Source organism: Lampetra fluviatilis, chromosome 17, assembly GCF_964198595.1.
Source record: "Lampetra fluviatilis chromosome 17, kcLamFluv1.1, whole genome shotgun sequence".
In the NCBI taxonomy this organism is placed as follows: domain Eukaryota; kingdom Metazoa; phylum Chordata; class Hyperoartia; order Petromyzontiformes; family Petromyzontidae; genus Lampetra; species Lampetra fluviatilis.
This window is the reverse complement of record NC_136291.1, coordinates 7,607,898-7,624,000: the sequence shown is the minus strand read 5'-3', so window position 1 is coordinate 7,624,000 and position 16,103 is coordinate 7,607,898. Positions and strand designations below refer to the sequence as shown.

At 49.1% G+C, this 16,103-nt stretch overlaps 1 protein-coding gene across 1 annotated transcript in view; it reads left to right on the top strand.

Annotated features, from left to right (window-relative positions):
* Positions 1 to 16,103, top strand: part of LOC144936899 (pleckstrin homology domain-containing family G member 4B-like) — a 105,336-nt gene that overhangs the window by 74,171 nt on the left and 15,062 nt on the right. The window contains 6 exon segments of the mRNA XM_078864108.1: positions 2,467 to 2,605; positions 4,365 to 4,487; positions 6,614 to 6,811; positions 10,995 to 11,210; positions 11,961 to 13,195; positions 15,540 to 15,792. Of these exon segments, the coding sequence (XP_078720234.1) occupies positions 2,467 to 2,605; positions 4,365 to 4,487; positions 6,614 to 6,811; positions 10,995 to 11,210; positions 11,961 to 13,195; positions 15,540 to 15,792 (2,164 nt within the window).

The following is a 16,103-nucleotide window of genomic DNA, read 5'->3' as shown; positions in this document are numbered from 1 at the left end:
TTATCACAGAGGCAGATTTTATTTTATTTTGGGGGGGGAGGGGGATAATAGCTGCTCCTTTCCCCACCTTCAAACCCATTCCCTACTATAGACCCCCTGCCCAAATGGAATATTGTGTGGACAAAAGTGTGCCCGGTGTGCGTAATCTGAAAGGACAATTTTATTTTGTTGGTTCTTTCGGTAAAGTCACGTATAAGGGAAATAATAAAATAATAAAAATTAAACATAATAATTCTCACGAGGTTTCGGCCACAACGCAAGCAGCCGTCCTCAGGTGAAGAACAGGTCTGTCGGAAAGACAGCGTCTGAATGAACACCACCAGGCGTATATTTAAGCTGCGACTCTAAGCTTAAATATACGCTGCCAAGCCTGGTGGTGTTCATTCAGACGCTGTCTTTTCGACAGACCTGTTCTTCACCTGAGGACGGCTGCTTGCGTTGTGGCCGAAACGTCGTGAGAATTGTATTTTGTTATGTTTTATTTGTATTATTTTATTATTTCCCTTCTACGTGACTTTACCGAAAGAACCAAGAAGATGAATCCCTGCAGTCACGAAAGTTTTAAATCGAGACACTTTTATTGATTGATCCACTTTGCTTTCCCCTGCGTGTCGTTTTTATGCCATACCAGTGCACAGAGTCACACAGCTGTGTGACTCGAGTGTTTCGAGAAAACTGCTCGCGCTATGTTTAGATTTATTTTTGTAGGATGGGCTCCACTGTGATGTGCGTGGAGGATCCAGGTCCTCGTTTGTGGGAGGTGCTGTTTGTTTTGTGAAACGTTTTTCACACGGGAATGCGTTCATCAATCTGTGCTGTTACTGTTTACTAGAAGTGTCTCTGTGTGTTAAAGCATGACAAATCATCGTAGCGGCTGTTTTACTTATTCCAAATGTTAAAACATAAATAATTGATGCTAATTAAGAGCCCTTTGTGGGTCTCCTGCTGGGTGAAGGTCGCCCTCAGCGTGTGCACTGTGGTCGGTCAAACTGTGGGTTGTTGTTTCAGAAGCGACCTGGCCACAAATGTGGCTTATCACATGGAAATATATAGCAGCCAAAGACGCTAAACACACGTTGATTCTAAATGTGGAGGGGAAAAACCGGAGGACCCGGATAAAAATCCACACGAGCATGGGGAGAACATGCAAACTCCAAATATACAGGCATCAGGGTTTGGATTTAATGCACGACTTCCTGTATACCGAGCAAGGTAGTTAACATCTCGCCACCATGATGCTTGCCGTAGCTGCAATTAAATATGTGCAAATTGTCATTTCTTACCAATAAAGGTATGAGACAAAAAGAGGAACGCATGCATTAGAGAATATGATAGAGGTTAATTACATAGTTGTATCTGTTCAGAAATGTTATTGGGCTTGAGGCAGGTCACTAAGCGATGATGGCTGATGGTCAAAAGTAATAACAGTGGCAGCACAAAAATGGAACGCATCTGAGAGGACATCAACTGAGCAGATGGAGTAATTACATCAGCTTATCTGCCCGTTTGGCGATGTACGGTGCGAAAGAGGTTCAATATACATTCGAAAGGAGGCCTTCATCCAGCTGTGCTGGATGAAGGCCGTCCATAAATGACGTCACGCGATTTTGGACGATTTTTTACCCCCCCCCTCGTCACACGGCGTCACAAAAAGTCAGACCCCCCTCAAATATGACGTCACAAAGCTCTGACCCCTCCCCAAAACTATATTTCCATTTTGAAAATAAAACATGCTTCAAATCGCTTTAAACTATTGTCATTGTAGTGCGTATTTAATGTGACGCTGCATTCTGATGTTGTAGGAGAAAACATGTAATAAAAAGGAAATGTAGCATAAAATTCACTTGAAAATATTCAACGTCTAACTAAAACTGCAGATGTTCAGAATATTGTATTGAAATGATCTTATAATTATAAAATATTTAAAGTAATTATTACTATAAAAAATACTTTAAACTTTGTAGTGGAACGAAGCAAAATGAAGAGTACAATTTTAACAATCACATATTCATTCCACAGAATGAAAAGCCCTGGTAGAATCATTAGAATCAAAATGTTTAATAACAATCATTCAAAAATGTACTAAATGTATGCTTCTCCATTCTCCCATGGAGAAGCAAAATGCTCCTTCATGGAATAAATAAAAGGTGACCTTAGTAAAATTAAATAATCAAATAGTTAATAATGAAAATTAATACAAATTATTGTTGTTATAACAATTCTATTTAATTTATATTTATTAAAAGTTGCGCATTTTGATGTGACGTCACATTTCTCAAACCTCCCCTCCCCCCCTCGTCACACATCTTTACAAATGTCTGACCCACCTCCCCCCCCCCTCGGTGCGTGACGCCATTTATGGACGGCCCCTAAGGCCTAGCTGAGCATAGGGCCTGGATCTCTGCTGGTACCTGCAGAAGCCATGCGTTGTTGACCCGTGGCAACTGTGCGGCGTTCTTGTGGCAGGGATGCGATGGCGGCCGTGACGGTGCTGTACAGCGAAGTGGAGGAGCTGGTGCACGGCCTGGTGATGCTGTCAAACCAGAGCCTGCATCGCCTGGGTTTCCTGGCCGACTTCCTGGCCCTTCGCGAGGAGACTCAAGAGGTGAGGACCCACGTCCCACAATGTGGACATCTTTGAATGCCGTGTACCTTGCTCTATGGCCATTTTTTTTTCTACTTCCGACTTCACAGAGATGGAATAAATATCACAAGGTGGAAATCTCTGTTTTGCTTTTTTCGGTTGCATGGTATTCGGCAAACCGATGTTTCTTTTGCTGGTGAAATTGGTGATGCAAATATTTGTCTTTGGAGTGAACGAAAATCATCAAGCATGACGATGATTGCAACTAGCCATGAACGATTATGATGAGACAAACTCTAAAATTAATCCGCAGATCAAAATGATTTTAGTAAAGTTATTCGAGGCTGCGGCGCACGAGGTTGAGCAAAAACGGCAACGGGCTACATTCTCCCTATGACAACACAAACTGGCGTGTCTGTCCGCCATGTCTTCTGAGGGCCACGTGTTGCCCACGGCGCCTTGTGATTGGCTCCCTCTACCCTCGTGTCATCTGTGGTGTGTGACATCAGGTTGGAGGGGCGCAGTGTACAGGGGGTGGGGAGCAATGGGGGTGGGGTGAGGCCAAGGGAAGAGTGCACAAAGGGTGGCTGGATGGGGGGGGGCGATTGCTGGAGTTTGGGGGCCCTGGGGTTGTCACACATGATGGGGGATGGGGGGGATGATGGAGGTTGGAGGTGGGGAAGTGTAGCTGAGCGACGGGTACTTCCAGCCTTATGCACATCAACCAAATGAGTCCACCGATTGGTTGATCTGATAGTATTGGGGGGCTGGAGGGGGGTGAAATTGCATGCCCCTCACACCGACGTTTAATAACTAAGTGTGAACTCCCAGTTTGACTCTTTTAGTTGAATAAGCTTAAGAGAATGACAATTAACTCGACAATCTAATCTAAGTCTTGGCTAAAATTCCACAGGGTGTCATAGACTGGACTAACGCCTGTAATTACAACAACAATACAATTAGGCAAACGCGCACAATATTTCGCAGACACAAATGACCGCGACTCTTGAGGTGCGTAGCCAGGCTCGGTGTCGCTCAAAAGAGGTGAAAGAGGTGGCCTTTAAGCGTCTCGTACAGTCGGTGGAGATCGAACGCCGCTGCGGGTGTGCAGTGGGATGGCGTTCCAGACGGCGGGGGTTGCCACGGAGAAACGACGCCGATGTCGGTGGTGATGAAGTTAGGACGTTCACGACAGAGGGGGCCTTGAGGTGGCAGTTGCGAGATCTGTTGATGTGGGCAGTGTAACCGTCGACACAAAAGGTGGAGTCAACAGTGACGCCGAGGAACCTGAAGTGGTCGGAGAAATAGATAGTGAAGCCAGTGATGAATGTGCTCGAAAGGGAGCATTGATGTGGTGCGTCGCTGTCTGGTGCCTATCAGGATGGCCTTGGATTTGGAAGCATTCGGTGAGAGATCTTGGGCCCCGAACCAACTGCTGCACTCCAAGAGCCTCTCGATTCCTCTCCGTGATCCTTAAATCACGGCTCAGCTCAGGCTTGACTGTCTCAAGTGAGCCGGCTCTTGAGCATGAGCCCAGCCACGGTTAGGATTTCCATGAGCTGAGCCAGAGCTGAGCCAGGCCATGGCTGAGCCACCAATTGATGCGTCTGGAGAAGCAACTGATAAGTTCAAGCCTGAGCTAAGCCTCGACTTGAGAACAACACGGCTCTCGAGACTGTGACTAAATAACATTCTGCCTCAATTAACACCGCATTAAGGTCGCGTGCCTCATCTACGTTTTGTTTGCCCATGGCGGTGGTGTTTGGGGCGGGGGGATCAGCTGTGCAGGTGGCTGGGGGTGGACGGGCAGCTCGAGCCGTCGTCCCTGGGCGTCCCGGCCGACTCGATAGACAAGCTGCAGGAGGTTCGCCGGACGTTCGAGGCGTTCGCCCAAACTGCGACGGTGAGTGCGGCCGCTGAGTGCTGCCCCCCCACCCCCGGCGCCCGACGCCGTGTGGGCCTGCGCGCAGCTGCTGGCCCCGCGAGTGCTCGTTCAGAATCTGAAGTCACCGCGTATTGAATTTCACGAGGCCTCTTCGGGAGTGGCGTTTGTGTGTGCACAAAAAAAAGATTTGGGCGCCCGTTGGTGAGGTGGGGGGAGAAGTTACTCTCGCGCCGAGATAAGCGTAGCGACGCGAATCCCGCGCGCACGTCTCAGATTTGAGGCACGTGACAGTGAGCGGTGCATTGTGGGGGTACGTTCGTGCATTAAGCAAAAGTCCAGTACTCCGCATACAAAATAACAAAAAAATCGCTCTTGCCAATAACATCTGGTAACCCGGCAGCATTTGTTTAACTGGACTCTGCTGATGGAGACCCAGAAGGTCGAAACGAGTCCAAAGTTTGTTTTCTGAAAGAAATGATGCATCATAATATTGAAATTCACAATAGATTTTTGGTTTAGGCTACGTAATGATCTGGTAATTTTATGTCGTGAGAGCCTCCACCACCCGACATAGCAAAACTAATTAAATTATAATTTCTATAGGCATTTCATGTGCCCATTATTGATTGTTGTAAGCTCACAACCAAAATTACGACCTCTCACTTGAGGCTAAGTAAATCATCTTCAGGACAAGATCCAGGAAGTTAGGAAAGCCGTGTCACCTCACATAGCTTCATATTGGTCTGGAAAGACAGTAGGCTGAATATTACGATTGTTTACCCAAGGGAAGCATCCCTGAGTATCAAGACTCATTATCCAGGAGGGTCTTGATACATTTTCGCAGTAAGGGGGGAGTGGTGTTGCTGTGTGTAATCCCAATTGTGCAGAACATTTTTCAATCATTTGGATATTTGGCCAATGCCACTTACCTTGCACGTTTTCATCCGATTAATGTTAATTTATTTGTATTCCATTATTATTAATAATATTGTTTTGGGTGTGATTATTTTGGCCAATCAAGTCAATTATCTCACAAACTATTTTTAAAAAAATTTGTATTTTTATCAGACAAGGCCCACTGAGATATGTACCTCTTTTTCAGAAGCGACCTGGCCAACAATGATAGCTCAACAAAGTGGCTTATCATCACGTGGCAATTTATAGCAGCCAAATACTCGAAATGCACGATTATAAATGTGGAGAGGAAAACCGAGGGACCTGGAGTAAAATCCCCGCGACCACGGGGATAGAGAGAGAGAGAGACGTGTAAACTTCATATATACAATCTTTATTTGAAGCTTTCGTGCAGGAATCCACACTCTCTCGTTCTTTCGGTAAAGTCACGTAGATAGAAAATGTATAGATCACAACGTTTCGATCGCAACACAAGCAACCGTCATCAGGTGAAACAAACACTGGAGGAGAACTGCTGACGTAGGAGTATATATACGGCAGGCGTCAGAGTCAGTATCGAACCCACGACCTCCTGCATACCAGGCGAGGTAGTCAACATCTCCTAGCCACCATGATGATGATGAGAGAGAGAGAGAGACACGCAAACCCAGAATATACAACAGGCATCAGGGTCGGGTTTGAACCCACGACCTCCTGTACACCAGGCGAGGTAGTCATCATCTCCTAGCCACCATGATGATGATGAGAGAGAGAGAGAGACGCAAACCCAGAATATACAACAGGCATCAGGGTCGGGTTTGAACCCACGACCACCTGTACACCAGGCGAGGTAGTCATCATCTCCTAGCCACCGTGATGATGATGATGATGAGAGAGACAGAGACACACAAACTCCAAATATACAACAGGCATCTGGGTCGGGTTTGAACCCACGACCACCTGTACACCAGGCGAGGTAGTCATCATCTCCTAGCCACCATGATGATGATGATGAGAGAGACAGAGACACACAAACTCCAAATATACAACAGGCATCTGGGTCGGGTTTGAACCCACGACCTCCTGTACACCAGGCGAGGGAGTCAACATCTCCTAGCCACCGTGATGATGATGAGAGAGAGAGACACGCAAACCCAGAATATACAACAGGCATCTGGGTCGAGTTTGAACCCACGACCTCCTGTACACTAGGCGAGGTAGTTAACGCCGCTGCCGCGACACCTCCGCAGGAGAAGAGCGTCACGGGCCAGCGGCTGCTGCGGCGTGCCGAGGAGATGAGCATCTCCCACGAGGGCTTCGCGGAGCTGCGGGCTCTGCCGGCGCTGCGCGAGGAGCTCGCGGCAAAGCTCGCCTCCTTCGCCCAGCGGAGGGACGCGTGGAGACGGACGCTGGAGGACACCGCCACGCTCCACGAGTTCGTCGACAAGGTGAGGAGGAGGAGGATGAGTGGCGGCTCTTCAACGCGGGGAAGGGGGGGGGAGGGTCGGTGGGGGGGGGGGCTCGAGAGGCCCATCTGCTGGATGGCCCACTCGTGTGGCGGCAAAGGAATTCAAAACATTCCGCTGTTGTATTGTGGTCAATTAAGGTTTTTTTGCCGTTTCAATGTTTTCAGAAAGATCAAAGCGCTTTGCCGAAAGCCGATTGCCGTCTTTTTTATTTCATTTTTATGACCCCGCCCCAAGTTGAGCATCCCTGATATTTAATGAAATAATTCCTTTGTGGTTTCCAGTGTTCTGCAATATTAAATATTTAACAAGGTATTCATAACCACTTAAAAAAACTCAAGTTTGACATTTATATACAGATACCATAGCTTAATATAAAAACGAACAATTGCATTTATATGTAAAGATTGTAAATTATTTACATACTTGGTATCACTGATTCATTGGCACGTATAGAAGTGTGCACACACAGGGATTCACACCATTCTTTCTAGATTTGAAGCTTTCGTGACTGCAAGGAATCATATTCTTAGGTTTTTTCGGTAAAGTCACGTAGGTAAAACATCAAAATTAATGAAAATATAGATTCTCTGGGCCACTCATATAATTCCGTGGCGTACCACACGTGTTGTTTGACGGGTTGTCCAACGTTTCGCTCCATGTGCTGGGAGTGCCAGTCAACTAAGAACCTCCCGGCACGTGGAGCGAAAACGTCGGAACATCGTGCCGAACGACGCGCGGTACAACCCCAAAGTACATCGGGAGAGCCGTACGGCACAACCGAGACCTGTTCTTCACCTGAGGATGGCTGCTTGCGTTGTGGCCGAAACGTCGTGAGAATTATTTTATTAGGTTTTATTTTTATTATTTTATTATTTCCATTCTACGTGACTTTACCGAAAGAACCAAGAAGATGAATCCCTGCAGTCACGAAAGCTTTAAATCGAAATTTAACCCTTACGCAGCTGCCTTCATTCCGCGGGACCAAACCACCGTAGGTTCAGCGGCACTTTAAACCAAGCTTCAAACAATAAAAAAACGAATCGCGAGAAAACGAACACGTGGCATCTCCATCGTTTAATCGCATTAAGCGCGAGCAAGCGCGCGTCGCACTTTCCCTCGTTCCCCCGGCGCCGCCAAGCGCCGTCCTCCTCCTCGTGGGTTGTCGAGCTGGCACCGCCGCGTACCCAGCGCCACCCGTGCCGCGGGGGGGCCGGCGGGGGGGGAGGGCCACGTGGGATTTCTACCGCGGGAGCCGCAGATGTCGGGCCGAGGGCTCGCGGCATGGCCCTCTCCGACGGCGCCAGCTTTTTTGTTGTCTCGCCGCGGCTTCCCAGCACGGTCCGGTGGCCAGCTGAAAGCGTGGGGGGGGGGGGCAGGGGGGGGGGGACCCGCCCCCCCCCCTGCCCCCCCCCCCCGCCCTCCCTCTGTCAGTTGTCGCGGCAACCGGCCCCGGAGACCGGCGCTTCAGATTTGCTTTTGAATAGAGAGCCGCGGGGGTTGGTCGTCATGGGGTGGGCGGGGGCGGGGGGGGGGTAGAGGTGGGGCTGGTCCGGGGCTGGGATCGGGGGGCGGGGGGCGAAGGGAAAGGAGGTCAGCCCGTGAGGGTTGAGCGCAAAACGAGTCGGCGACCGGCGGTGGATTTGCGTGCGTGGCTCGGCTGTCTCTGTCCCCACGCCGGGCGGAGGTGGAGGAGGCGACGGGCAAACGGCCTCGGCTCAATAAGGCAAAGATGCCTGTTGATTACTTTGTAAAGTAATCTTTTGTTTCAATTGCCAAAGTTCAACATGCAGAACTTAATGGAGGTGAGTGATTGTTTTTTTTTGCTTGCTATCTTCAAATTAAAATGTATCCTCCAATGCCTTTGTGTGAGGGAGGTTGACCACGAGCGTAAGGCCCTTTTGTGTTGAAGTGTTTCGTGATGATTTACTTCTGTTTTGACCACAATGGAAGTCTGCTATTTGTCTTAACATTGCAAAACTTATTTTCTTGAAAGTCACGTTAAATACATTTCAATATATGTATCGAACGTGTTACTTCTCTTGGTATTGTGCAAATTTCACTTCGTAACATTGTTCATGGAGTGATTTTAAATACAGCTATCGTTCATCCGCCAAGTGTGTGGATGTCGCTTTAGCCATCACGCTGTTATGTAACGAAGCCTTTTAAAATTCGACGGAAGAAAAACATTGTTTAAAAAATGTAATTTATTTTTAAAAGCTATTGACAACAACAACAAAAAACCTTTCCTTTGTGGTGCAAGCATCTGTGAAATGGGCACCGGTTTTTATTGTAGGTTTATTCTCTTGACCGTAAAGTGATTTTGTGTTTAAAATAAAAAGAAAAAAAATTCTAAATGCGCAGGAGCTTTGTAATGGGATTGAGCTTTGCGAATCTTTGAGCCTGAGTGATCATAGAGAATGAGAGCTGGTGGCATCAGCATGGGGCAACACTCCTCCTTTGAACTTGGGTTCTGATCCTTGGGAAAGGTCACATTTTAGCCCAGCGCCTTTTGCAAAAAATAGTTGTTATACGTTCATACGTGCTTGTGGTCAACTTGCTCTATAATTTAACAACAACAACTCAACGCGTCCATCAGTTACACTGCCAACACAGTCATCACTTAACGGGGAAAACAATATATGCTATGCAAATTTTCAGGCTATGGCCCTTAATAGCAGAGACAGAGACCAGAAGAGACAGAATTATTTCATTATAGTTGGACACTGCACGACACACCATGGTGGCCTTAATAGAAATTACATTTTGAGAATGTTTCCAGATGAACAGTTACCCATGCGATATGTTACTAAAGAGCAAGCAGTGGAAGTGGTTTAATATTGAGATGGGTTTCAGCGTTAATTATTTATTTTCATGGCATGTCGTTGGACAGAGAGTTGTATTTTAATAATAATAGCAGTGTCATTTTACCTAAATGTAATCCACAATCCACGATATGTTGACATCCCCCAAATGAATATATAATTAAATGTATACAGGGTGCCCCAAAAGTCAGGACACAGAGGGTTAATTAATTTATATTAACAGTTAAAATTAGTTATAATTGAATCTCTCATTATCAAAATATATTTTTCTTCTTACTTTTCAGATGTTTATAGATGGAAATAGAATTGAAATAACCCTCTGTGATTTGTGAAAATAAATATATTACATTAACCCTACGTGTCCTGACTTTTGGGCAACCCTGTTTCATATTAGGTTTGTTTGTTATTTTATCAGGAATGCGGTTTGATGTAGATTAAAGTAATATAACCTGATTTCATTGTTAACTTCACATTTCTAATTCCTTCTGCTGTAAACCCTTCTCAAATTATGGGAACTTTATAGAGTTCACTATGTTAGACTTGCCTAAAATAACCACATCTATACACTGTGTGAATATACACACAGCATGTTCTACATATAAATACATGTATCCTGAGATGCCTTGCCTCCATTGTCTTTGGGAGTTTACAATGCAGGACCTGCCTTCCCTTTTCAACACATGGTGCCTCGTCTCTCTCCAAATACCATACGGGCTTTGTTCTTTTCCTCCCCCCTCCTCCCCCCCCAATCCTACGTCTGTATCTTTGTACAGACACCGTCGGCTGCCAGGCTTATTATGATATAATTCTATCCACTGAAGTATTGACGCACCGGTGCATTGTCCGGACGATGCGATTTGGGACAACGTTTGCGTGTAAGTGTTGGCACTGAAATCAAAGTCAAAAGTGTCACTGGTCAAAAGGAGCAATGGAGCACTGTTCGTTTCCATTCGTCGCCCTGAGCCAACGGTGTTAATTCCACGTGCCCATGGCAGGGGCCAGTTTACCTAAAATGAAAACCACTGTGTTCTCCCCACAACAACGGTACTCATTTTATCACTCCCCCCCCCCCCCCACCACCTCCCCCTTTCCCAAGAGATCATTGGTTCAGTCGACACTGACCAAATCTTCTCGAACTCACAACCTTCAGATAGCGGCTCGTGCACTCGTAACCACGGTGTAGTCTGGCCGAATTGAATTCCCAGCGCCCTACGATGGGACACTGTGCTCCGTTGGGACAATGCGCTCTTGTTGCGCAAGGCATCCAGCAAGTGAATGACGCCAGCATTGGTGACGTCGCGCGTCTCTCTCTCCCCCTCCCTACGCGCGTGTCCCTGCAGGCGTGCGATTGGGCAGCGGAGGGCGTGCGTCTGCTCAGCCGCGTGACCCTGGATAGCCCCGAGGAAGCTGCGCCGGCGCTGCGTGCCCTCCAGGAGGGCTACAGCGCTGGCCGCGGAGCGGGGCTCACGGACGAGGCGTTCATGGAGATGCGCGAGGTGGCCCAGGGCCTTGGCAGCGACAAGGGGCTCCAGCGCTGGAAGTTCGCCTGGTTCAAGGTGCCGGGCGCAAACAATCGCCGCGTTGACATGATGTTAACTACCTCGCCTGGTATACAGGAGGATGAGGGTTCAGATGAGGGTTCGATCCCAACCCTGACGCCTGTATATTTAGTTATCCCAGTGGTCGTGTGGATTTTTCTCCGAGTTCTCCAGTTTTTCTCTCCACATTTAGAAACAAGCATTTCGAGTATTTGGCTGCGATACATTTTCACGTGATAAACACTTCTGTTGAGCCTGATCGCTCCTGTGGCCAGGTCGCTTCTGAAAAAAAATCTATATGGCTCAGTGGGCCTTACCTGGTAAAGTAACAAAAAATCGTAAACATATATATATATATATAGTCTTAGAACCGAGGATCACAGTGGTTCGCAATGCGTTCAACTGTCTGGTTAGGATTTCCACGCTCGTTCTGGCCAACTTGGTTTTAAGTTAATGTTTTGGCTTTTACCGTTCATTTAACTTTTGACCCTTGGTTTTTGTCTACTCCATTTTACACCGGTGAGGAGGATATCATTCACTAATGATGGTTTGAATTTTATTCAATGGCTTTTTATCGGCAATATTCAATGAAGAACATTCCCAATGATTGTTACCACGTTGTTGCGTTGGCAGGCAATTGTGAAATATAACAGTGAATTAATATTGTTCACTACACATAAACACGTATTCATAATACATTTCACATTCTACACACGTCTGTGACTGCATCAAACGGAGTTTGTCGTTTTGTTTTTTCTCCATCTCAAGTACCAAGACACGCGGCAACTGCTCGAAAAAAAGATGGAGACGCTCCGAAAAATGAAAAAGGCATCCGAGTCGTCAAAAAAGGCCACGCACACGGACACGCAGAAGACCGTGGCCAAAGTGCTGGGTTTAGACAAGAGTCAACCAGAAAGGCAGAAAATACCGGACACTGGAACTCCTAAGCCTGTCCCCAATTCTCCGGACAAAGCGGCGCAAGTTCTCCCACCCAAGGAACCGCACGCGCTGGCACTTAATTGCTCAGAGGAGCAAGCGTTTCCCGCTCGGAGCGGCCAAGAGCAGAGCGAGCAGGGAGTGCCGCCACCTCTGCAGGCATCCACGCCCCTGCTGGGCAGGCCCAGCCGCATGCAGTCTTACCTGCAGGACTGCCGCGCGAGGTCCCACTCCACCACCGCCGCCGCCTCGTCGTCGTCGTCGTCGTGCGCCACGGAGCCCGCTGGACAAAACCAACGGAGCACTCACCCATGCTCCGCCGCCACCTCCGCCACCTCCGCCACCTCCGCCACCTCCGCCACCTCCGCCACCTCCGCCTTGTGCTACAAGGAGTCCCTGCGCCAGGCGGCCGCCTCCCAGTTCAAGCACCACGTCTCCTCCGAGTTCCACCGCAGGGGCTCCTCCGCCTCCTCCTGCTCCTCCTCCTCGTCGCACAGAAGCAAACCCGCCGCCGGCGGCTCCGTGTCCTCCTCGAAGTCCTACCACGGCGAGCCGGCGGAGCGACTCTTCTCCTCCCCCTCCCCCTCCGACTCTCCGTTCTCTCCGCTGTGCTCGCCGCTCTCCTCTCCGCCGCAGCACGGACACCCGAAGCTCTGCCACACCTCGTCGGCCTCGTCGTGCCGCTCGGAGCCGGCCCCGTCGCCCCAGCCCTGGCCGAGGCCGCTCCGCCAGCCCGCGCAGAGGACGCCCGCGGCCGGCGCCGCCGCCCCCCCCCACCGGGAGCGCAGGGAGTCGAGCGCGTCGCTGGGCTGCGCGTCGCCCGACGGCGCGGGAACGTCGCCCGCCTTCCACCAGCGGTCGGGCAGCGAGCCGGCGCGGCGCTCGGGCAACACGGGCGTCTACATCAAGGGGCTGGAGGTGTGCGGCGACGCGGCGGCTGCGGCGGTGGCCGAGGAGCGCGGAGTCGCTCTGGCGGGGCCGCCCCACGCCGCCCTCGCCAAGGTGCGCAGCCTCCCCGACGGCCCCACGTTCTACGGGTCGGCGGCCGACGTGAGGCTACGGACCAGGTGAGCGACGGCTCTGCTTCGGTGCTACCTGCCCCCCCCCCCGCCCCCGTCGGGTTTCTCCCGCACCTCCGACTAGCACGGTTGGCTACGTACGGCGCGAAAGAAGTTCAACGTACTTACGTGTGTGAATTTTGTCAAGGGTGTCGGAGCGTTTTTTCCTGGGTGACGTATGTATGTTGAACTTCTTTCGCACCGTCCCTATCGGAGGTGATGCACGTCGCTGATCTGGCTTTTGAATTCTTTACGATTCTTGTGGTGTGAGACGGTAAAGTATGGGAATGCTCGCCTCTTCCAAGACGTCTGGCCGGTGTGGAAGAGTAGGCCAAACACCGACTCGAGAATCTCTCTAGAGCTCTCTCTAGTTGAGCCCCTTCTGCCAGCAGTGACATGAGCAAGCAGTTGTCAGTCTGCACACTCCAAAGGATGACTTCTCACATAGGGCCACTCATTGTATCGACGTCGGAGGGATGAACCGCTGCGATGATCTCTTGACCAGGAATTTAACTCGGCATTTAAAACGTCACATGCACTAACAACGGCAGCCAGCTGGTTTTCAGGACAATATCCTAATTTTGAGAAGACAATTAAATATTTCTGTTGACAAAATTACCTTAACTTAGTTCTACAATGGCAGAATTACACCTTCCTGTTGAAAATTGGAGTCAATTTGCCAGCACTGACAGTTTTACGCATATTTTTTTATTATATTGTTGTTTGGAGTTTCATTTCAATAGACTCGAAGATGATGGCAGTCTATTAATAACTTTCATCAAGATTATCCAAAGCAGTCCTGTGAGGTTGACCTTCACGAACTTTTTTCACAAGAGCTCTATTATATCACACATGGCAGTTATGGTTCATTTACCTAATTTGCAAAGTGGTCCCACGGGGATTTCTATTTACAGCAGCAGCAAATCTCACACCACATAAACACAACACGCTCTACAGTTATATGGACCATACGTGGGGTTACATTGAGAGCAGCAGTACTGCTCTTCTATGCTTCCACGCATATGCACCGCGGCTTCACAATCCTGGAGAAGCATGATCAAACAACCCTCACAACCAATACGGCACGGGGAAGCCTTCATCCAGCAGTGCTATGACAAAGGGGCTGGAAATTATTATTGTAATAATACATTGCGTTTACATTACTTGTATTGTCTATTGAACAATAATTCATATTCACTTGACATTAATCCATATGTCGTATTGACGTCTGGCTCAAATTATCAATAATTTTGACAGCAGGACTAAGAAACGCCACGGGCATTATTTGAAGGGCGCAGAGGCTTAGATCCGTCCGACGGATCTAAGCCTCTGCGGAGATGCGCTGCATAGTCCAAGCTTCTGGTCAGCGGCAGAGAATTCTGCACTTTGAAAGGGACTTGTGCTTTGCTGAGAAGGCAGATCTCTCTATGAGGGCGGCTTAGAAGAAATGTGATTATAGATCGGCGAGTTTGCGCGCCTACGCGTTGAATCGTTAATGTGGCCCTGGCTGTGACCAATTATGGGATTTTTTTTGGGCTTATTGCCATGGTAAAATAAAAATGAGGAGGCAAAAAACCAGCCCCCTACGATCATGAGAATGGGGCCCCCTGGGGGGAGATTAGGCAGACCTTGCGCACACTTTTGGGGTTTAAACCTGGGTAGAATGAGATGCCATTGGCTACATAATCAGCGGCTGCTCAACGTTTTGTGTGGCCACTGATTTGGGGGCCTCCCGGCGATTACGTCGGAGGTGTAGGGGATGGCGGTCAATTACAGCATAACTTGCTGTGTTACAAAAAAATAAACCTCAAACGTTATGTCCCACAATAATGTTAACTGTGCAAACATTTATAAATGGACATCAAGAAATAATACATCAAAATCAGATGTATTTATTTTTAACTCTGACGTGCTTGCTTACCCACTAATGCGATGACTTGAGCCATTCAAATCTCCACCATTGCCTGGATATTTCTACACCATTCCAACAAACAACATCAGCGGTCTTACTTTAACGAGGGCAAGCCGATGAGACTCGTCCCAGCGAAAAATCTGAGCGTGCGACACACCAACGCCACCTACGGCTGCACCTCCGATTAGCACGGTTGGCTACGTATGGTGTGAAAGAAGTTCAATATACCTACATTCTCCCGCACCTCCAATTAGCACGGTCGGCTATCTACGCTGCGGAAGAAGTTAAACATACGTACACACAGGCGCGTGACGATATCATCCGTGCGTGCGTCATATGTCAACGATGGTATCGCGGGCCCCCTGCTCGTCTGCGCGTGCGTGGCCGTCGTGCGTGCGCGTTGACATTGGCGGCCATGCGTTCCTTCCTGGCGCGTGACAGCGGCAAGCTGGGCCACGTGGTGGCCGAGATGGTGTCGACGGAGCGCGAGTACGTGCGCTCGCTCGCCTACGTGGAGGAGAGCTACTTCCCCGAGCTGGAGCGGCCCGACACGCCGCAGGACCTCCGCGGCCAGCGCTCCGTCATCTTCGGCAACCTGGAGAAGCTGCACGACTTCCACGCTCGCTACTTCCTGCGCGAGCTGGAGCAGTGCTTCAGCCACCCGCTGCGAGTCAGCCACTGCTTCCTGCGCTACGTGAGTGCCGCCCCGCCCTACACACAGCGGTCGCGGGTTTATGGATTTAAGCGGTCACGATTTCTTGGGCCCGCTTCCCAAGCAGGGTTTTCCATTTGTTTTGAATGAGCGTGGGCTGGGGGCGCGCACGTCCTGTTAATGTAGCCCTGAGCGAGGGGTGGAAATTCCACGTTCCTCTGCCGGCGGTGACTATATGTATTGAAGTAAAATACCGTGGCTTTGGCTGGTTCAGCCGAAGTTACGTGACTTTTTTTAATCCCTTAAAAATAAGATACAAGTATTGCTCCAGGTTTGTTGCGCACTTTCTAGAT